Source organism: Bos indicus, chromosome X, assembly GCF_029378745.1.
Source record: "Bos indicus isolate NIAB-ARS_2022 breed Sahiwal x Tharparkar chromosome X, NIAB-ARS_B.indTharparkar_mat_pri_1.0, whole genome shotgun sequence".
In the NCBI taxonomy this organism is placed as follows: domain Eukaryota; kingdom Metazoa; phylum Chordata; class Mammalia; order Artiodactyla; family Bovidae; genus Bos; species Bos indicus.
This window is the reverse complement of record NC_091789.1, coordinates 147,444,484-147,467,325: the sequence shown is the minus strand read 5'-3', so window position 1 is coordinate 147,467,325 and position 22,842 is coordinate 147,444,484. Positions and strand designations below refer to the sequence as shown.

General features: G+C 53.7%; 1 protein-coding gene across 4 annotated transcripts in view; it reads right to left on the bottom strand.

Annotated features, from left to right (window-relative positions):
* Positions 1-392: 392 nt before the first annotated feature.
* The window catches only part of PUDP (pseudouridine 5'-phosphatase), a 66,535-nt gene continuing 44,085 nt past the window's right edge, over positions 393-22,842 (bottom strand). Inside the window, exons 3-4 of one of the 4 annotated variants that reach the window (XM_019955982.2) lie at positions 19,092-19,321; positions 393-1,860 (exon numbers count right to left, since the gene is read on the bottom strand). In XM_019955982.2, coding sequence (XP_019811541.2) covers positions 1,684-1,860; positions 19,092-19,321 — 407 coding nt within the window. In that variant the 3' untranslated portion in view covers positions 393-1,683. Of the gene's footprint in view, positions 1,861-16,180; positions 16,510-19,091; positions 19,322-22,842 lie in introns of those variants that run through there. The other 3 variants (XM_070783770.1, XM_070783771.1, XR_011565185.1) reach the window with 3 other exon arrangements.

Below are 22,842 nucleotides of genomic sequence, written 5' to 3'. Positions count from 1 at the left end.
GTATATCAGCAAATCAGTTTGCTGAACACCTGAAGCTACATGACATTGTAAAACAAGTAGGTTTCAATAAAAATTAAAAAATATACATATGCAAATATCATCTTACAGTATTAATACTGTTTGTGGCTTAACAAAAATAGTCAACCAGTCACATTTATCTTTTACATTTGTTAGAGGATACTTTTAAGTCTTTACTGAGTTTGTTACAATATTGTTTCTTTCTGTTTTGGATTTTTGGCCACAAAGGCATGTGGGATGTTAAGCGCCCCAAGCAGGGATGGAACTGACACGCCCAGCACTGGATGGGGAAGTGCCCCACCAGGGAGGTCCCTGGGATATGACATTGTTTCTAAAAGAGAAAGATAAAATCACACTCACAAATAAAACAGAAACAAGAGTCAAAACTTTTATTCAATGAAATTAACTGGTAAGATGAGAAATTAACTGGTAAGAAACAGTAAGATGTTACAAGCAATTTCAGGGAGAATTCAAAGAACAGACACGTATACGGGGCCATCAAGAAATACTGAGATCAATTAGCTGAAACGGTGCAAAACTGGTCAAAGGCCAGCAATATTCACGAACAATCATCACCATAACACATATTTCTATCATTTTTCTAAGACCTTACACAGCTGAAAATCAGCTCAAGACAATCAGTAACAGAGAATACTTGGTGGGGGCCACCCAGTAGGAACACCCTGTGATTACATTATTCTCATTTTTAATGATGTTCCCATCGCAAAAGGCTGAGGAAGCCTGTTGTTCAGTTGCTACGTCGTGTCTGACTCCTTGCGACCCCATGGACTGCAGCGTGCCAGGTTTCTGAAGGAAATCTATTAGAAGGCGTTAATCACCAGAGCGTAATGTCCGATAAACTGTTCCCCAAATGGGTTCTTGGTGGTACCAAGACTGCATTCTCCAGTCCAATTCTATCTGTACCAAAGAGCGTATTAGAAAAATAAATGATCTTAAAGGAAACGATTTCTCTGAGGTAGAAAACATTCTCGAACGTGCATATATGCACCTCGATATAAGATATAGGCTACAATGATGTTCACATCGACGGCAAACGACAGATGATCGCGGTCACAGGCTCTGACCACAGGTCCAGAGCACTTTGAAGAACACAGGAAGAATGCCATCGTCTACTGATAAAGAGCGTCACTTATTCAAAGCTCACCCGTGATGTGAATTTCCCACTCAGATTACAGACAGAATGACCACCTCACTTGTATCAGTGGCTACTGCCTGTGAAGATGAAAAAACACTGAAGAGGATACAGTACTCGATGTCTATAAATATAAATAAATATGTACCTACATATATATACATACAAGCACATACATATATGCATACATATTTTACAGTTGCCAGCCAGGGTTGAGAACACCAAAGAAGATAAAGGACGTGAAGCTGAATTATTCGGACACTAAATTCGATTATTCGAGTGAGAATTTTCCATCTTGTGTTCCGGGCCGGGTCTGTCTTCTGCGTGTCAAGTGAGGGTTTGCGGCCCCTGTGGAGAGCGCGGGCCCCGCCCTCTGCGGGGTGAGAAGGCTTGGCGGCTGAAGGCCAGTTCCGGGGAAGGTCTGGGCGCGGGGCTTCCCGCCAGCTCCTCGGGGCGTCCCCCCGGCCCTCTCCCGGCAGGGACCCCCGGGGTTGGGGTGGGTGGGCGCCGTCTCAGTCGTAGGGCGGCAGGCCGAACAGCTCGGGCTGGAAATCCTGCAGGGAACCCAGCACGAGGGTGGCCTTGGAGGTCAGGCCTGGGTTCAGGTTTCCGTCGGGGACCATGACCACCTGCATCCCGGCGGCGAGAGCCGCCTCCACCCCGTTGGGTGCGTCTTCGAACACCAGGCACTGCGGGGCAAGGGAGGAAAAAAAAAAAGAGGGTTGTCGTCCCAGTCGGTACCCACGTCTCGCCTGGGTGGGCACGGCCACCGTGGCCGGCGGCTGAGTCCGCCTGTGGGCATGGCAGGAGTTCTGCGGGACCCAGGAAGGTGTGGACGGGGGCTGCCCGGTTCATCACCCGTGAGGGGCCCGGAGGGGGCTGGCAGGCTCCCCATCCAAGCACGGCCCACCCTGGCATTGACAGCAGGCTGGCCCATCGCTGAGCCCCGAAAGCTGGCATAGCCCATGCCAGGTTCAGGGCAGTCTGTGCTCCCGGGAGCACACGCGCCTGCCCAGTGTCCCTGCGCCCCTGGAACTCCACACGGGCCGTGGGAGCGTGCGCGCATGCCTGTGTGTTCACTCAGTCGTATCCCACTCTCTGTGACCCCGTGGACTGCAGCCCCCCAGGCTCCTCTGTCCGTGCGACTCTCAGGCAAGAACACGGGAGCAGGCTGCCCTCCTCCACGGCTCTCCCCGCCCAGGGACGGGCGCGCATTTGCGCGCTGCAGGCGGCTTCTTCCCCCGGAGCCCCAGGGAGCCCTTCTGCGGGGCCGAGGCACCCTCTGCACTGAGCATCTGTCTGCGGGGGGCCGCGTGGCCGTCAGCAGGGCTGCTCCCTGGTCCACCGAGACGTTCTCCTCGGCGCCCAATGCACCGCTGCCCCAGCACGCCGGGGGTGGACACCCGCAGCACTCAGAGCACACAATACACACAACACACACGACACACAGGATGCACACAACACAACACACCCACAATACACAAAACACACCCACAGTACACAACACACATTGTACACACCACACACGACACACAGGATACACACAATATAACACACCCGCAACACACACACCCACAGTACACACAACAGCACACACAACCTACGATACACACAACACACACACGACACACACACCTGCAGTACACACAACACACACCATACACACAACACATCCGCAATACACACAGTACACACAACACACCCACAATACATACAACACAGAATACACCCACACGACACACCCACAACACAGAATATACTCACTCACACAACACCCAACACAACACACAATAGACTCACACAAGCAACACAATAAACTCACACAACACACAAACACAATACACACAGAACAAAACACACATACACATACACACACCACACACTCTGGTCTGCAGCAGGCTCGCCGACTTGATCTCTTTCCCTTCCCTTCATCCCTTCCTTCTGGGGCTGAACTGTGGATCTGCCAACGGGGCGAGGACCAGCCGTCAGCCCCAGGCAGCGCACAGGGTGGGCGGGTGCCCGGCACGCGGTGGCCGACAGCAGGGTCCTGGGCCCGGAACAGCCCGCTCGCCGCCCGCCCGGCAGGCCTCGGGCGGCCCCGGACACTGCCGGCTCTCGCCCCAGCAGGGAGGGGCCGCAATCCCGCCTGGACAGCCCCGGACTCCCCCATGTATCTGCCGTGGCCGGGAGGGGACGCCTTCACACTCGGACAGCAGGGACTCCGGCTCTTGCCCCGGCCGGGAAGGGACGCCTTCTCGCTCGGACAGCGGGGCCTGCGCTCAGGCCGCCCAGGGCGGTCTCTCCAGCTGAGCCAGGCGCTTCCTGGCCCCGCTGTTTCGCTCCCTGCCTTTTCAGGATACAACCGGCCTGGATTCCCAACCTCCCTGGGGTTTTACTTGGGACCTGCACAGGCACTGAAATGTCAACTGGCGTTTTGTTTCTGAGACCCCCGAGGGTTCTGAAGCGCGGTGTGGGCCCCCTGGGACCTTTCGGAGGGGCCGAGGAAGAGATTTTAGCTGATTCCTTGGCCTCACGGTGTCTGGCTCGAGTTACGAAAACACCTAGACCATTTGTGAGAGGCTCCTTCCGAGGAGCATGTGGGCAGGAGTAGGAGAGAGCGGAGGCTTGGAAACGGGGGCACAAAGCAAAGCAGGGGCCCAGGACACTCTCCTTCTCCGAGGAGAGGGAACAGTGCTTTCACACTCGACGGCCCGTTCACAAGCCCACAAAGGCGATACGCAGAGCACATATGCAGACACAGCAAACGCAGAGCTGTGTCCACACGCCCTTGACGCTCCAGCAGCACACGGCGGACTGACACGGAAAAGCTGTGCGGCCCTTTAGGGCACCAACCAGGAGGCTGACATACCCCGCTTCCCCAAGTTTCGCTCTTTCTAGAGGCGTGTTTATTAGTGACTCTTTTCAGCGCATCATTTGTCCCCGCCTAATTCTGGAAGGAACCGCCCTGATTACCAAGGAGACGTGAACCAGGATGCTTAGCATGCGGGCTGCAGAGGAAAGGGTGGTGGGGATCAGGTAGGCCAGTCCCCGTGTCCACAGGCGGAGGGGATCTAAGGGGCTGGTGTAGCAAGAGGGCTGGTGGGAGGGCATCCTGAGAGTGAGTATGCCGGGTCCTCGAAATGACTCAGGGAAAAGACGAGCAGACAAGCTGGGGCATGTGCACCCGTTCACTCAGGATGCTGACTGTCCTCAAAGGTAAAAAGCAATCGTAGTCTGTGGGGTATGTGTACTCAATTATGTCCATCTCTTTGTGACCCCATGGTCTGTAGCCCGCCAAGCTCCTCTGTCCATTGGATTCTCCAGCCAAGAACACTGCACAGGGTTGCCATGCCCTCCTCCAGGGGATCTTCCTCACCCAGGATTGGAGCCCATGTCTCTCTCCTGTGCTGGCAGGCGGATGCCTTAGCGCTGCACCAAGCTGTGCAGTAAATCCAGTCCAAATGAGAACAGAAACCGTGACTGCAGACACTGTGCCGGGAGCTCCTCAAATCCCGCCCTTCCGGGCTTCTCACCCAGCCTCCTCACTTCACGGCTCTGAGAAAACACTTTTCTCATGCGCCAGGCAGACTCTTGACATCCACAACAAGAATTTGAGAAGTACAGAGATGGCGAAAGAGAATTTGAAGTTTTTAAAAGCGAACTGTAATAGGGAAGAAGAAATCTGACTCCACATTAGATTTGTTTCTTTCCCTTTAACCTTTTCTTCTACTGCTTTTGCTTGAGTTAAGAACGTTGCTGACAGCCTGAAATATTGTTGCTGTTCACTGGTTCAGTCGCGCACGACTCTTGGTGACCCTGTGGACTGTAGCCCGCCAGGCTCCTCTGTCTGTGGGATTCTCCAGGCAAGCATACTGGAGTGGGTTGCCATTCCCTCCTCCAGGGGACCTTCCCCACCCAGGGACTGAACCCCCAGTCTGTTGCACTAGTGGGTGGAGTCTTTACCAGTAGCCCCACCAGGGAAGCCCCTAGCCTGAAATACACAGGAAGGCCATCCTCAAGGCTCTGACGTTTAAAGGGCTGACGCTTTCCCATTTTTACAGACGTAAAAAGCTGTCTTAAAATGCTGTTGTAAGAACCTAGAACCTAGGATTCCTGCACCCAGAACTTGGTCACAACCAACCACGCCCCACTTCTCTCGCCTTTAAAATGCTTTGCTGAAACCCCTTCAGGGAGTTGGGGGTTTCGTGGCGGGGGAGGGTGAGGCACCGTCTCCTCACTGGCCCTGCAGTCAACCTTTCTCAGCTCCAGACCCCGACGCTTCAGCCCTGTCTGGCCTCACTGTGTGCCAGGGACATGCGCTTGTGTTGGGTCACGGAACTGGCCGGTCCACTGGAGCGTGTATGAGGAGACTGTGGCAGGAAACACAGCTTCGGGTGTGTAGTGGGGTGTGTGGTTTAGGGGGAACAGGACCCCCCGGCATCTCAGGCCAGGCCCAGTCCTCACACAAGCCCAACAGAGCAGTCAGCCGCAGGATGGAAAACACACAGCCCCAATCCTGCTGAGAGCCAGCAGCAGCGGTGCCGGTCCGAGCACCCACTAACCCCAGTGCCAGCTGCACGGGGACAGAACCGGCTTCTTGGGCATTCGACGGCACCTGGAATCGTAGGCTTTCCCCGCCTTCTTAGAAGTGGCGAGACTGCGAACCAGCATGACGACTGGATTGTGAAGCACCAGTCAAAATGCTTCAGACGGCTTTTATGTGCTCACTATTCTCTGCGTCTTTGTTTCCTGAGAACGGGGGCGCCCAGCCTCTGGGATCTCATGCCTGATACTCTGAGGCGGAGCTGATGTCATGATCATAGAAATCGCATACTCAGTAAATGGAAATACACTTGAGTCGTCTCCAAACCAGCCCCCTGCTCCGGTGTAAGGAAAAACCGTCTTCCATGAAACGGAGCCCTGGCGACAAGGCGAGGGAGCACTGCCTAAGACCGAACGGTCTTGCCAGGAGCACTCACGGGCGAGAGGCACCCAGGGACGAGAGCTCTGCACGCTGCATGTGTGTTTCCTGCACAGCCTGCCTAGGTGTTGAAATCAAAGAACAGAGCTCTGAAAGTTACCCGGAAAGAGTCTGCCCAGCTATCACAGGACTTAAGGGTCACCAAACCACTGAAAGACACAAGCCAAAGCAGTACAGCTCACACCTTACACCAACAGCGGGAGGACATGTGCACAACTGAGAACTGAGCACACGCGCACGTGCTCTCCTGGCAGGTCCCCCAAGGCCTGCCGGTGGTTTCGGGCCCCCACGCCGGCCAGCGGGTGTTGACCTTCACTTCCTTCCTTCCTTTCCGTCACTTCACTGCTCCCTCAGTGACTCACCCAGCCCTGCCAACTCTGCCTTGATGGAAATCGCACTGGACCTAAAACTCAGTCACACCTACTTGGAAAATGTGACCTTAGCGGACATGCACATTGGTCTCTGCAGAGAGACAGTCCCCGTAACTAAGGTGAGGGCTGTGAGGCGCTGCAGCAGGTGGAGAGGCTGGGGGCACAGAACGCCCTTCCCCGCCCCTGCACCTCACCCCCCGCCCTGACATCCTGTGGGTACTGAGCAGCCCTGTACCAGGGTCACAGCTGTGGAGCCCTGTGTGTAACTGGGTCATCTGGAACGGACCAAGCTCCATAGAAACTGTTGACATGAGGCCCCCTGAGCCACACCAGTCATTCCCTGACTCCGTATTAGATAAAACATTCACCCTGTAATGCCCTAATAACCAGTCACCTAATACCACCCCTCCAGCAGCAATCGGCTTTGGCCCAAGGCTGCAAACACCCACTACCGACCCACGAAAGCATCGGCTCTCCCGTGAGCCGCTGTTCTGACAGCGTCTTCCACTCTAACAAACTCGACTCTGAAATGTTCTAGGTCTGGAATGTCTTTTCCAACCTGCACACGGACCACAACATATACGAACCTTTAACCTACGAGGGTGATGTTTGGAGCTCGGCACCCTTAGCAGGCACCCCGGGACACAGTTTCGGGACTCTAAGGAGCTTGGCACCCATAGCGGGCACCCCAGGACACACTTCCAAGAGTCTTAGGCAGTGGCTGGTCAGGAACACTCCTCTGACAGCCTGTGTGTGTAACCGGGCAGGTCTGTGGGAGACGCAGCCCACCCGCTACAGTGCCAGGCAGACAGCGGGCACCTGAGCTCTGCCTGCTACATCTGGGGCAGTGGCCGAAGGGCCCCGTTCAGGACTCAGAGCCACACAGGGGCTGCAGAGTGCTACACGGGAGCACAGAGGCTGGCCAGCACTCTCCTGTCACCGTCCCCAGTGTGGGACCTGCGCCGACCAAGGCTCAGAGGTGAGCTGAAGGTCACAGCGGCAGGAGGGTCACAGCATTTAGGGATGGCGTCCAGGTCTCCAGAATGCAGTGTTCTTTTCACTTCACCAAGCTGAGGGCTCAAATATATCTGGATTTCATCTCCAGGAGAACAGATGAGCTTAATTAAACTGTAGCTGGAGGGGTTTAATTTAGAAGGGATGACATTTGCAACGAACGACCGGGGAGGTGAAGCGAAGCATTTCAGGGGCTCAGCACCCAGAGGTGGCGACCCTGCTCCTCCAGAGATGCTCAGACTCAGCGGGGGGCCCTGTGGGGTAACCCACGTCCACGAGCTTCACCTGGCTGCTTGTCTGAACCACCAGGGAGTCAGGAGGTCCCTGAAAGACAAGCATCATCAGAACTAAGATGGTCCACTTGCTAGTAATGAAGATGCACGAAAGAGAATCTCCATGTGATGGTGGTGGACGGAAGGGACAGAGGATGGGATCAGGGAAATCCTTCAGAGGCGACGTGGAGGCTGATGGACGACACAGCCCCTGTTGAGGTGAAGGGGAGTCCAGGCTTTCTGACGAGGAGGGCACTGGGGTCACCGTTACGGTGGAGGGAAGGAGAGCCTGCTTCCTGACAGCCTAGGTTTGAGGGCACTGGGGAGGGCCAGGTAGAGACAAGACGGGCCTGCCTCTGTCCTGCGCGAGCAGGACCGGGCTGGGTGTGAGCAGGCGGGCTGGGTGTGAGGTGAGGCAGCTGAGTATGAGAGGAGAGGGCTGGCTGTGAGCGGAGATGGGCTGGGTGTGATCAGAGATGGCTGCGTGTGACCAGAGGTGGGTGAGTGTCAGAGGAGGTGGGCTGGGTGTGATTAGAGATGGCTGGGTGTGAACAGAGGTATGTGAGTGTGAACAGAGGTGGGTGAATGTCAGAGGCGAGGGCTGGGTGTGACCACAGATGTCTGGGTGTGAGCATAGGTGTGTGAGTGTCAGAGAAGAGGTCTTGGTCTGAGAGGCGAGGGCTGGGTGTGATTAGAGATACCTGGGTGTGAGCACAGGTGTTTGAGTGTCAGAGGCGAGGGCTGGGTGTGAGTAGAGGTGTGTGAGCATCAGAGGAGGTGGGCTGGGTGTGAGAGGTGAGGGCTGGGTGTGATCAGAGATGACTGCGTGCGAGCAGAGGTGTGTGAGCATCAGAAGAGGTGGGCTAGATGTGATCAGAGGTGCCTGGGTGTCATCAGAAGTGTGTGTGAGCAGAGGTGGGTGATTGTCAAGAGGCAAAGGCTGGGTGTGATCAGAGATGGCTGGGTATGAGCAGAGGTGTGTGAACGTCAAAGAAGGTGGGCTGGGTGTGAGGTGAAGGCTGGGTGTGATCAGAGATGGCTGCATGTGAGCAGAGGTGTGTGAGTGTCAGAGGAGGTGGGCTGGGTGTGATCAGAGGTGCCTGGGTATGAGCAGAGGTGTGTGAGTGTCAGAGGTGATGGCTGCGTGTGATCAGAGATGGCTGGGTGTGAACAGAGGTATGTGAGCATCAGAGGAGATGGGCTGAATGTGAGAGGCGAGAGCTGGGTGTGAGCAGAGGTGGCTCCCTCGGCCTTTTGCGGATACTGTGGTGAACCACAGCACCGGCCCAAGGCCCCACTGGTCTCCCGTGTTGAAAGTTGGCCTGCGCTGTCAGCCTTGATGATCACCCCGCAGGTGGCTAATGTGTCTGAATACATCCAGTGCTAAAGCCCGTCACCCAGCAGACTTGGAGACGGGGTCCCTGGAAGGCCTTTTAGGTGACCGAGTCCCAAGGGGGCCTCATCAGAGAGGGTGGGGGTCCCTCGAAGTAGACGGGGAAGTCGTTCTGCCCACCCCGCCCTCCTCGCCCCCGGAGGACCGCCCCCGTGAGGACACAGGAGCGAGCAGGACGCCCTGATGAGCGCCCCCTGGGCTGGACCCCGGCCCCAGGACCAGCAGGCACACGTGCCTGCTACTGCAGCTCCCCCCAGTCTGTGCTCCTGCTCTCCGGCCGCCCGAGCACACTGTGACGACACGCCCGGGGCGAGCTGTGCGGCAAACCCCACGGAGCACCTTCTCCGAGGAAGAAGCGCCTGGGGATGGCTCAGACGGCAGCCGCCTGCGGTCTGCGCGGAGGAACCAGGAGCTTCCCGGGTGACACAGCGCACGCTTCCTCCGGCTGCAAACAGGGTTATTGCCGACGGACCCGCTGAGGGGATTTTCCCCCTCTACCTGCAGACGACATGTACAGAGAGCCTGGCGGTTACCACAGGACGTGATACACACGCAAGGAAACGTGTGTTTGTGCACGCTCAGGCGTGTCCGATTCTTTGCAACCCCATGGGCTGCAGCCCGCCAGGCTCCTCTGTCCATGGGATTCTCCAGGGAAGAATACTGGAGTGGGTTGCCATGCCCTCCTCCTCCAGGGGATCTTCCCGACCGGTGAATCAAATCAGTCTCCTGCACTGGCAGGCAGGTTCTTTACTACTGAGCCACCTGGCAAGCCCCCATACCACACTGAGCGACTGAACACCAATAACGAACTCGGTATGACCTGAACCACTGTTGCTGTGGTTCAGTCGCCAAGGCGTGTCTGACTGTTCCCCACCCCATGGACAGCAGCACGCCAGGCCTCTCTGTCTACCACCATCTCCCGGAGTTTGTCCAAGTTCAGATCCATTGAATCTGTTTAACCTTGAGTACAACTGATCCAGTGTTTCTTAGGCATTCTGTTTATTGGCACACCCTAAGAAGTCTTTGCATTCAGCTGTTTTTTTTTTTTTTTTTAACCCTATAGGGTGACTCCCACCCCTTCCCTGCCCATTATACACTAGTCCCTGGTAGCTTAGCTGGTAAGGAATCCACGTGCAATGCGGGAGACCTAGGTTCCACCCCTGGGTCAGGAAGATCCCCTGGAGAAGGGAAAGGCTGCCCATTCCAGTATTCTGGCCTGGTGAATTCCATGCACTGTATAGTCCATGGGGTCGCAGAGTCGGACACGACTGAGCGATGTTCACTCACACTCACACGACCAGCAGCTAAGATGGAATTCTGCAGGAACCAGCAAGGGAGAAAGTGGCTGGGTGAAAGGGTATACACTTGATGGGGTCCTGTGGGGAGCCAGGCAGACTGAACTGGAAACAAGACCACAGCTGTGCTGTACACACATTCCCCAGGCAAAACCAGGGGTGTAGGAAAAGGTTTTTAGTGCTGGAACTTAAGTGAGATTGCTCCCATGCGTGCATGCTAGGTAACTTCAGTCGTGTCCCACTCTCTGCAACCTGCATGGACTGTAGCCCACCAGGTCCTCTGTCCATGGGATTCTCCAGGCAAGAATATTGGAGTGGGTTGCCATTCCCTTCTCCAGAGGATCTTCCCATCCTGGGAATCGAACCTGCGTCTCCTGCATTGGTAGGAAGGTCGTTCACCACTAGGTCCATCTGGAAAGCCCGAATGCTCCCAGACTAGCAGAGTCCTGTGTGTCTAATACATGTATTTGCAGGCATGGCTATTTAGTTAACTTATCAGAAATCCAAGATACAACCCATCCTTGTAAAGGTCTGAAGTCCTGTCAGATTTTCATTCTGTGATGGCGGCTTGAGATGGCTGGGTTACATGAACACGCTGTCCTGATGACCTCATGAGAACTACCGTCCTCTGAAACGGCCCACGCGGGGAAATTTCACAGCCACGTGTAGAGAACCGAAAAAGCCGCTCAGCAGTCACGCTGGTGCAACCACACTACAGGAGCAAAGTATACAGGAGCCCCTCAAGTGATGTTTCCAGTCGGTAACAAAAGCTGGCTTCTGGCACACCCCTGCACCAACTTACATCTTGTTTGATGTATGTGTCTGTGCATATGAATCCACAGAACCAGAAGCAACTTAATTGCTTTGAGATCTATTTACCAGGAGTCACGCCAAACACAACCAAACAGAAACATCACAGACAGACACAGCAAAGGGCTCCAGTCAGGTGGATGCTCCCTGTGATGCCAAAGGGAGATGGGGCAGGGGTGTAGGAAGAGGTTCTCAGTGCTGGAACTTAAGCGAGATTGCTTAATGATTCCTGCAAAGGGAGATGGGGCTGCCGTTGGATTTCCTTGTTCCATTCTGTGGAGGTCGAGAGGCTTGAAATACATCAAACGCGACGACTGGCGACATTTGAGAGCTTCCCGGGTGGCTCAGCGGTTAAAGAACCCACCTGCCAACGCAGGAAACATGGATTCCATCCCTGGGTTGGGAAGACGCCCTGCAGAAAGGAATGGTAACCCACTCTAGTATTGTTGCCTTGGAGAATCCCATGGACAGAGGAGCCTGGCGGGCTGTAGTCCATCATGGGGTCCCAAGAGTCAGACTAACACACACACATACACAACTAGACTGGATGTGAAAACAGAGATGAACACCCATCCAGGTGACGTGAGGAGAAGTGTGTGTAGGAGGTATATTTCATATCTCCTGTCCAGGAAGAGTTATATCTCCCCCATCGTTCCATCTCAGACAGCTGAGAGTGGGTCCTCATGGCTCTAAATAATGTAATTACACAGCATTGTTCGCTATGCATTCTAGGCCTGTGAGCTGTAGATGGCCCATTTCTTTAAGATTTTTTTTTCCATATGGGACCATTTTGAAGGTCTGGTAAACATTGCTTATGTCTATGTTTTCATTTTTGGGCCTTCAGGCAGGTGGGAATCTTAGTTCCTCAACCAGGCATCAAACCCGCACACGGGAAGGCAAAGTTCTGGACCAGTGGGCCACCAGGGAAGTCCCATGGGAGCCCGTGTTTTCATGACAACTGGGAGCGCCCAGGCCTGGCCGCCTAAGTCACCCTGCAATCCAGAGGACCGCGGACCATGGCCTTTGATCTCTGCAGGGCTGCCAGCAGGGCGAGGTGGTGCAGCGGGTCTGGGGGAGATGCGAGGGCACAAGGGCCTCCCATTCAGGAGGTCACTGGAGCCACCCAGCTGGGGAGGGCCGGGGACGTGCCAGTGGCCACAGACCGCGGGAAGGTGCAGGTGGGATCCAACTCGGGCATCACAGAGCCTGGGAGGCTCCCGGGGCCAGCCCAGGACCAGGGAGGCACGGGGAAAGTGAGACCTCTCGGGATGGAGGAGGACTTGAGGGCCTCCAGAAATGCAGAGCTCACTGAGCAGAGGCCTTCCTGCTGGCCAGCCAGATGCTGAATGTCAGGGGAGAGGAATCAGGAAGGTGACAAGGAGGGGTTCGGGAGAAAAACAAAAAAGGAACTCCCTCAGGGGTAAAGGGGGCCCAGAACATGCCACAGGGGCCCAAGGATTCTTCTGAGCTGAAGACATTGAGAATCAACAGCAGTGGGAAGAGGCTTTTTCCTAACCCCTCTTTATATTCCTCAAAGCAAAGGTTCCCTGTGTTAGTGTTACTCGTGGAGTCGTGTCCGACTCTGTGCAACCCACAGACTGTAGCGCGCCAGGCTTCTCCATCCATGGGATTCTCCAGGCAGGAATACTGGAGTGGGCTGCCATTTCCTCCTCCAGGGGATCTTCCCAACCGAGGGATCATATCTGGGTCTCCTGTATTGCAGGCAGACCCTTTACCATCTGAATGGGCTTTACCAAGCCCTTAAAGCCTCCCTGAAAAATTCAATTGCACAGAAACTTCCCTAGTGGTGCAGTGGTACTGATGCTAGGAGCATAGGTTCCATCATTGGTGGGGGAACTAAGATCCCATACCCCATGCCACGAGCACAAAACATTTAAAAAAATCAGTACGTCCCTTCCTTCTCTTGTGTTTTGTGCATAGAGAAGACCTACAGAAAATAAACCCTACACAATTAAGAAAATATAACATGATCATGTATTTCGATAATTACCTTAAGTGTCAATGAGTTAAATGCACCAAGTGAAATGTGAAAAGTCGCTCAGTCATGTCCAACTCTGCAACCTCACGGACTATACAGTCCATGGAATTCTCCAGGCCAGAACCCTGGAGTGGGCAGCCTTTCCCTTCTCCAGGGGGTCTTCCCAACCCAGAGATGGAACCCAGGTCTCTCGCATTGCAGGCGGACTCTTTACCAGCTGAGCCATGTGGGAAGCTGCAGTGGGTAGCCTGTCCCTTCTCCAGCGGATTTTCCTGACCCAGGAATCCATCCAGGGTCTCCGCCATTGCAGGCAGATTCTTTACAAACTGAGCTACATTCCAACCAAAAGACAGACTTGCCCGGCAGATGAAAACAGGTATATCAGTTGTGCTTGTTCCATTCTGTGGAGGTGAAGGGGCGCTTGGAAATATCAAAGGTGCTGACTGCCTGCACTCGAGGGGCTTCTTGGGTGCAGGCACCCACCCCCACCTTCTACATCACTCTGCCTGACCCCCCAGATCGTATGTAATTATTTTATATTGTTATGTTAACCATGTTCCCATTATGGCTTGCAAGTGTAATGATCTTTGTTTATTTTTTTGTTTGGCTACTGACTGTGAAAACTGATAAACATCTTTCTCTATTGTGATTATGTAACTATTACTCACTTAATACCACTGTCTCATCATCGGTCAACAGGAAAATAATACGATTCTGTATCAACAAAACTGTATCCATAAAAAACCATGTAATAGAAAAACCTGTAATCGCTTTTTAAAATCCATATGGCTGTCAGAAGTAAATTGGAATTTTTTGAAACATACAAATGCCCAGGTATTGCTTGCTTTTCTCCAAAGCCCCAGATGTGTTTCTGGTGAGCTGCCACGTTTGAAAACAACTGGACTATATGATGATCTTACGCTTTTACCCACTTTGTTTCACTTTTTCTGTTTCACATTCACTGCTATTTCATTTAGTTTATGTTTTCCAATTTCTCCATCTCTCTTTTTTTTTTTGATGTTCTTTCTCAAGTCTTTATCAAGCACACTAGAAAAGCTTTGATATACACCTATATAAATAGTGTACTATAATACAATAATTACAATATACTAGTGTATAAATACAATATATATTGTAGAAAACTTGGGAATTTTGGCCTAACTAAAAAATTTGACATTTCGATTCCACTCGTTTGACCTAGTATGAATAGAGTGCTAGATTTCTAATTTTTTAAAAAAATACACATGCAACAGGCAGCAAAGGTTGTATAGCACAGGGAACTGTAGTCATATCTTATAATAACCTGCAATGGAAAATAATCTCAAAAATAATATATATGTATATATGTATAACTGAATCACCTCACTGTGCCCCTGAAACATTGTAAGTCAACTATACCTCAATAAAATATATATAAAGAAAAAGAAATTCTACTGCCATAAAGCCTCTCCTTAAGATTTTCACAACCCAGGAACGTTGACTTTTATGACTAAACGGAAGTCTGCAGAGGTCAACACCTGTGTAAGAAATCACCCCAACAGACGTCACCATACGACGATCGTCTCTCTCTTCTGTTCTCCTGAGAGCCCATTTATGTTCCTGAAAGATATCTGGTCTCCCGGAAGTGCCCCTCTTTCTCTCCCCAAGCCCTATTAAGATGGTATATAAACCCCAGCTTCTATATGCCTCCTTGAATCGTATTTCCTGTGCAGTGCCTTCTTATGCAGAGAGAAATCTGTATTTTCTCTTGCTAATGTCTTCTGTCCATTTAGTTGACACACCCCGTACACAGAACCTAAGAGCGTACAGGAAGAGGTCCCAGAACATGCCCCCGGGACCTGGTTATCACTACATATTTTAAGCACAGAAGGATGACACCTGGACAGGTTGGGAGGAAACAGTTTCAGTGAAAACAATGAACACCAGCCCTGTGAGGCGTTTCCTCCTAGCAGACCGTAACCAGTGTGTGAACGCAAACCCCCCTTTCACACCACCTGTGCTTTCCCGCTTCCCTATTAGTACCGCGGTGCTGAGTTCATTCGGTGACACGCACACCATCGCAAATTTGCGCCGGCACCGTGGCTCTCTGCAGGGACTTACTAATAGTGTGACACGCCCTTGCACTCTGAAGTTCGCCACCCCCGCGTGCTGGGGCCTGCACTGTGTCATCGGCAGAGCACAGGACATGACCTAAGAGCTCTGTCGTGTCTGCACAGGCCTCTCTGCACCCGCTTCCTGGATTCAGGTGCTAAGTCACTCAGTCGTGTGCAACTCTCAGACCCCATGGACTGCAGCCTTCCAGGCTCCCCTGGCCATGGGATTTCCTAGGCAAGAATACTGCAGTGGGTGGCCATGCCCTCCTCCAGGGGATCTTCCCGACCCAGGGATCAAACCTGCATCTCTTACATCTCCTGCACTGACAGGCGGGGTCCTTACCACTGAGTCCCCTGGGAAGCCCCTGCACTCGGGAGACAAACTCAAGTACAGGATGATCGGGCTGCAGAGTGGGGCACAACCAGGAGCCTGTCAACACAGCCCTTCTTACCACCAGAAGCACGTCACCAGGGGAAAACCCAAATGCATGAGCTGTTATTTGCGTACGAAATGGGACAAGAGAGGTTGTCCTCTGCAAGACAAACACCTGCATGAATAGACGTGGGTGTGGAACAAGGGTGACTGGCGGAGGACACCGGAAGAGCTGGATTACGCCCAGGCCACGCACTCGCTCAGCTTCCTTTGACGCATCTGAAATGAACACCGTCAGGGCGGGCAACAGGGCCATTCGAGCTCCGGCCCGGCGCCTCACCAAGGGAATCTCCTGCCCTGCGAGCTAGAGCCCCAACCCCTGCCCACCCCCCCAACCCCGTCCATGGTTTTGCTGCAAATGTCTTCATGCAAAGCCAGCAACATGGTCTCCTTGTCGCTGCTTGCACACACACTCGCCAACCTGCAAACACCGTGTTTCCATGAACAGGGTGCCGGGCAAAGGAAGGGCTGCCTGGAGGTGGAGGCAGGCAGGCAGCAGCCTCCTCTTTGAACTCCCGCGGCCACACGATTCAGGAGGTGACGGTCCAGCATCTTGTCCTCTCAGCTGCCAGGATGGGCTGGAAAACAGTGCTCCTTCTGGGAGCCTCCCGGGAGGTACCAGTCTGCCCAGGGGGAGGGGGGTGGCGCCTCGCTTCGCCAGGCTGATCAACAGCAACCTGCAGTGCATATAGGAGGTGGCCCTTCTAGAAGCCGCTTTATCACCTGAAGGGGTCAACATTAAGTGGGGCGGGAGGGGGGGGCAGTTCTTAGGGAAAAGAACCTATCTGTGTGGAACCTGTAGCGGGACGCTGAGCCCGTGGACACGGACACGTCCTGACATAAGAAGCAGAGCCGCTCGGCCCCCAGCCCCTGCCCTGCCAGCCCTGCGGCTTCAGCTCCAACTCTGCGGCTTAGCGGCTGGCCTGCATCCACTACTGAGCTGAACTTGCCGTGTATGGGAATCATTGTCCCTCACTGACACTCAATGATGCTTATGGCTGCAATGTAAAAAAAAAAAAATTTTGGTCTTTGCCCCCGGTATCCGCCAGGCTTCTCTGTTCACGGGATTCTCCAGGCCAGAATACTGGAGTGGGCAGTGGGTAGCCAGTCCCTTCTCCAGGGGAATCTCCCTGACCCAGAGATGAAACCTGGGTGTCGTGCATGGCAGGCAGATTCTTTACCGTCTGAGCCACCAGGGAAGCCCTACTTTAACTTTCCTGCACAGAGCTCCTAAAACCCTTGACATGTCCTGGGCAGTGAGCACATTTTCCGCGTCATTCATACTAATCCCCTTTCAAGCATGCCTGAGTATCTGGTCCCTAGATGGACGCAGGATGCGCGGGGTGGGGGGCTGTTGATGGGCTCCTGGCTGTGTCCCACCCCAAGGCATGATTGGAGGGCTCCTGGCTGTGTCCCATCCCAAGGCGTGATTGATGGGCTCCTGGCTGTGTCCCACCCCAAGGCGTGATTGATGGGCTCCTGGCTGTGTCCCACCCCAAGGCGCAATTGGAGGGCGGCCACTTATAGCCCACCCCCTCATCTCCACGGCCAGCAAAGGATGCGTTTATTTACCAACGGCCAGTGAATTAACTGCCGGCAATGGAGCCTCCACAAAGACCCCTGGAAAACAAGGAGGCCCTTGGCACTGAAGACAGGTGGGTGCTGGAGGCTGGTGCACCCAGTGGGCCTGCGCACTCCAGCAGCCCAGCCACCTGCCCCTCACCCCACACAGCTCTCCGCTGCAGGGTTCCTGGGCTGTATTTATATCACATATCTGGCTGCAGTATGTCTTGGCTGTGGCAGGCAGAAGCTTCGCTCTTTAGCTATGGCGTGCAGACTCCTAACTACGGTGACGGGGGATCTAGTTCCCTGAGCAGGGATAGAACCCAGGGCCCCTGCATTGAGAGCCCAGAGTCTTACTACTGGGCTGCCTGGGTAAACCAGTGAAGGCAAGCACAGTGTCTTCCTGAGTTCTGAGTCGTTCTAGTGAGTTACAACTGCCGAGGTAGTGGGCTCTGTGGGATCCCCAAGCTTGTGGTCGGCCGGGGAGAAGTGTGGGTGGCTGCAATGCCTCCGTTGGTGACTGGCGTGTGAAGTGGGGGCCGTCCCTGGGAGCTGAGCCGCTAAGCCGGGGTCTGCACTGACTCCAGGGGAGCTCCTGTCCTAGGTATACTGAATCGTGGGAGGTCCAGTGCGGGTCTGAGATCAGGCACAGGCTGGGGCTGGGACTGGTGGTGCTGGTTCTGTGTTTCGATTGCCCTTATAAGCTGAATGCAGCAAGTCAGGTCCTAAACCCAAAAGCAGGTCATTCAAGAACGCTCCCCCATCTCCTGCCTCTGGAGACTGGTTTTGCAGTAACAGTCCTGAGGCTCTGATTTCTGTGGCACCAGGCTGGGTCCCATCACCGGCTCACTGGTTAGTGGGAGGGCACAACGGTGAGAAGACCTTCCAGGGAAACGCTCTTCCCTGCACGGGTTCCCCACAAGGCACCTGATCCAGGATCCTGGAACCAGCTGGGAACGCCGCACCCCAGTGGATACACGCCCTGCCTGGCGGAGACACCCCGGGGTCACCAGGAGCCACGCCTCTGGAGAAGCCCCCAGACGCTCCGGAATCCACACCTGCGGACAGCCGAGGCTCCGCCCCGCACCTCAGCAGCCCCAGTGCGCCATGAGGTACCACTGCTCACCGCCAGCCTGTCCCAGACTCAGACACCTCCTCCGCTCCCCAAGGGGGACCCTGCGTGATGCAGGTGGAGCTCCTCCGGCGGCCCTTTCCAGCGGGAGAAACACACAGAAGCCTGTCGACCGCTCAGTGAAAACCAAGCGCCCTCGCACGCACCAGCTCGGCTGTGACGAAGTATCACCGAGAAGCGCGCAGGCAGAGCGGCGGTGAGGGTGGCTGACCGACGTCAGAATCACCGAACCCAACTGCACATGCACGTCCGGGTCTGCGCGTCACAAATGAGGATGCCGGAGTCCCGTGTCTCCAAAGGCCCCTCTTCCCCGCTCGGTGCCCATAGGCCACGCTTGGTCAGCTCTAGACGCTCTGGGACCAGTCTGGTGGGTCTCTCCAGCCGAGTCTCAGGGCCTCCGCGCTGCCCCCCACGACGTGCAGGGCCCTCCCCAGGCATGGCGCTCCCACTGCCTGCAGTGCCCTCGCCTCGAGTCTCAGGAGCCGCGCAGCAGCCGTCCGCGTGGACACAGAGAGCCCCCGACCTGCACCGGGTATCTCCCCCATTCCCAGCCACGCTGCGTACCTTGTTTGCGGGAGGAGCCGGAGAAAAGCGGCGCGCGCAGGTCAGGAAGATGTCGGGCTCAGGCTTCCCGCTCCGCACCTCAGGGTCGTCGCCCAGCACCACGTGGTGGAAGAGGCCGAAGAAGTCCTGGTGGCGGCTGGTCTTCAGCTGGAAGGACGCCGTCCCCGAGCTGGTGGCCACGGCACAGGGCACATCGTGCTTCCGCAGGTGGCGGATCAGCTTCTCCACGCCTGGGTTGGGGGCGGGGGGTGGAGGAAGGGGGACCGTCAGGGATGAGGGGGGTGTGTGCAGGCCTCGGCGGTGGAGGGGGGTGGGGGCGACGCTGGGCCAGCCCCGTTCCCCCCAGCCTGCAGCCTCGTCTGATCTCACCGCTGTCCTCACAGGGCGGGGATGTCAGCACGGGGACATCTGCACTCAGCACTGACATGGAAAAGCAGTTCAGGGCTCGGCGATGGCCTTTCCCAGAGGATCAGAGGCGACTACTGGGATGGCTGGTGCTCTGCTTGCCACGCCGGTCAGAGCAAGGGCTCCCTGACGGCTGAGCGGGTAAAGAATCCACCTGAACAGTATCTACATACAATAGCTAGGACGTGGAAGCAACCTAGATGTCCATGCACTGATGAATGGATAAAGAGGCCGTGGTACAAGTATACAGTGGAATATTACTCATACATAAAAGGGAACACATTTTAGTCAGTTCTGATGAGGTGGATGAACCTGTAGTCTTTTATACAGAGTGAAGTTAAGTCAGAAACAGATACACCGTTATGTATACTAACACATATATTTGGACTCTAGAAAGATCGTGCTTACTGTATATTAAAACATATGTGGACTCTAGAAAGATGGTGCTTACCGTATATTAACACATATATGTGGACTCTAGAAAGATGGTGCTTACCGTATATTAACACATATATGTGGACTCTAGAAAGATGGTGCTTACCGTATATTAACACATACATGTGGACTCTAGAAAGACGGTGCTGATGAGCCTACGTGCAGGGCAGCAAAGCAGATGCAGACACAGAGAACAGGCTTGTGGACACAGTGGGGGAAGGAGAGGGTGGCATGAATGGAGAGAGCAGCGTGGAGACACATACATTACCGTATGTAAAACAAGACAGCCAGGGGAATTCGCTGTACGACTCACAGAACTCAAACTGGGGCTCTGTGACAACCTGGAGGGGAGGACAGGGTGGAGGTGGGAGGGGGTTCAAGAGGGAGGGGACACAGGTACACCTGTGACTGATCCATGTTGATGTAAGGCAGGAATGAAAACAATGCTGTAGAGCAATTATCCTTCAATTAAAAATAGTAAATTAAAAAAAAAATAAAAGAATCCACCTGCAATGCAGGAGACGCAGGAGATGCTGGTTCGATCCCTGGGTTGGGAAGATCCCCTGGAGGAGGAGAATAGCAACCCACTGCGGTATTCTTGCCTGGGAAATCCCATGGACAGAGAAATCGCCTGGTGGGCCACAGTCCATGAGGTCTCAAAGAGTGGTACACGACTGAGCAACGAAAGCTCTACCACTATTAGGGCAAAGCCGGGCAGCTGCCAAGAACTGTGACAACGTAGAGGACATGGACAAGTTCTTCTTGAAGAGGAACGTTCTTTGGAAGAGAGTTCTTTGACAGCTCACTCGGGAACACAGCGATAACGTAACTAGCCCTAGATCCACGGGAAAGAGACTGGATCTGTAGCTAAGAACCGTCCCACACCTGGCACCGCACACCCTCGCTGGTGAGCTTACCAAACGTCCCAGGAAGAAACCACACCAATTCTCAGGAAACCTCAGAAAATCACGGGGAACACTTATTTCCCAACTCGTGTTTTTGAGACTGGCACTTTTCTGATACGGAAGCTAGAGAAAAACATACAAAAACTACAGACCCGTATGTCTTGTGAACACACACACTTAACCTCGCACTGAGGCCAACTTACAACCACTATGAAAGTACCCTACGTGAAGAGTTGCTGTGGGGTTGGAACCTATTATCTGAAAATATTAAAAAGCCACACTGTTTAATTAGCTTGCAACAACTAATGACCAATATGTAGAATTACATTAGCTAAATTTCCATAAAAAAACCTTCATGGAATTGGTGAATTAAAAGGATGAAAGAATGCCTATGACAAATATACATCCAATAATCACCTCGGTCTGGATATGGTGATTAAAGCTGAGTATCAACATGACTTGCATTAAAACAAAAGGTTCAAGTTGTATGACCCAACAGTAAACCAGCATACTAAAAGATACTGGAGCATATTTAAATATGTGCTTCCTCTAAAACCTACTGGAAAAAGAAAATTTCGCTGGAAGAGTCCTCTGATGCTATTGATTATAAAAATTTAAATATGGTTGATCTCACTTTAGCTTATACTTTAAGTATTTCTAGTTCTGTGACTATTTTGTAATGCACTAACTTAACGGGGCAATACTAACCAAAATAAATACACACCAGCAAGCCTACACTGGAAAACAGAGTCAACATTGTTATCCATAGGGGAATGAATAAGTTTTTGGATGACTGTTAAATTTTTTTTTTAAGATCTGTTGCTTTTATTTATGTATTTATTTTTGGCTGTACCGCGTCTTAGTCACGGCACGTAGGATCTCCGGTGCAGTGTCCAGGCTTCCTCCCTAGCTGCGAAGCACGGGTTTAGTTGGCCCATGGCGTGTGGAACTTACTTCCCAGACCAGGGAGCAAACCTGTGGCCCCTGTACAGGAAGGCGGATCCCTAACCACCGGAACCCCAGGGAGTCCGGGAAAGACTCCTTTTAAATCAGATGAGCTCCGTGAAGATGTCCGAGATGGTTACAAACATGAGCCCAGAGTCAGGGAGGCTGAGCACAGCCCGTGGCAAGCAGCCCCATGTCTGGGGCTCGGTTCTGTCCTGGGATACAGCGACGATTAGCGTTCCGGGTGGTGACGCTGTGAGGGAACACCTGTAAAACACACCACCCATAAAACCACACACAGCAAGGCAAGGCCCCACAAGATGGTAGAAGCCATGGTCGCCACCAATCCATCAAACTCAGGTTACTCGTCAATCATTCAACTCTCCTGGTATTAACATGCTACTGCCCGATTACTTCAAAAACTTTTGTGTCCTTTAAATACCCTACGCTGACTTTTTCTTAGTCTCTCTGCGAAGTAAAAGACTAGAAACATGATGGGACTTCTGTCCTGCACAGAAGCTCATTAATTAGGTACATAAATGAAACCCAGCCAGCAGACAGCTGGTAGCCTCGGGGTGCTCAAGTGGGTTTCATGGCCGGGCACAGACAGATCGCTCTTGCTACACAGAATGAGCATTCCCAGGACTGATCTACAAGGAAGGAAAGAACTGTCGAAGATCAGCGATGCTGAGAGCTGAGTGTTTCTGCCTGACTTCATCCAAGAGGCTTCGGGCTGGTGAGGAGAGATGTGGAGGCTGCCAGGAAAGTGGGTCTGCACACGGAAGAGCCAGGAAGGTGGTTCTGCACACGGACGCGTGCAGAGAAGGTCGACAGGGGACACGGGTTCTTTCAGCTGCTGCCCTGAAATTCAGGTGCTGGGTGGCTGTATCCAGCAGCCCCCCATCTAGCTCAGGCGTCCTCTGTGACACTTCACCTGAGCCCGCAGACACGTTGTGGTTGGGAGCGGAAAGGACCCAGGGTGGGGAGACGACACTATTCAGGGACGGGCTCAGCACAAGGGGACCGCGGAGCAGCCGCGGAGTCTAGAGTCCTGCGGGGAG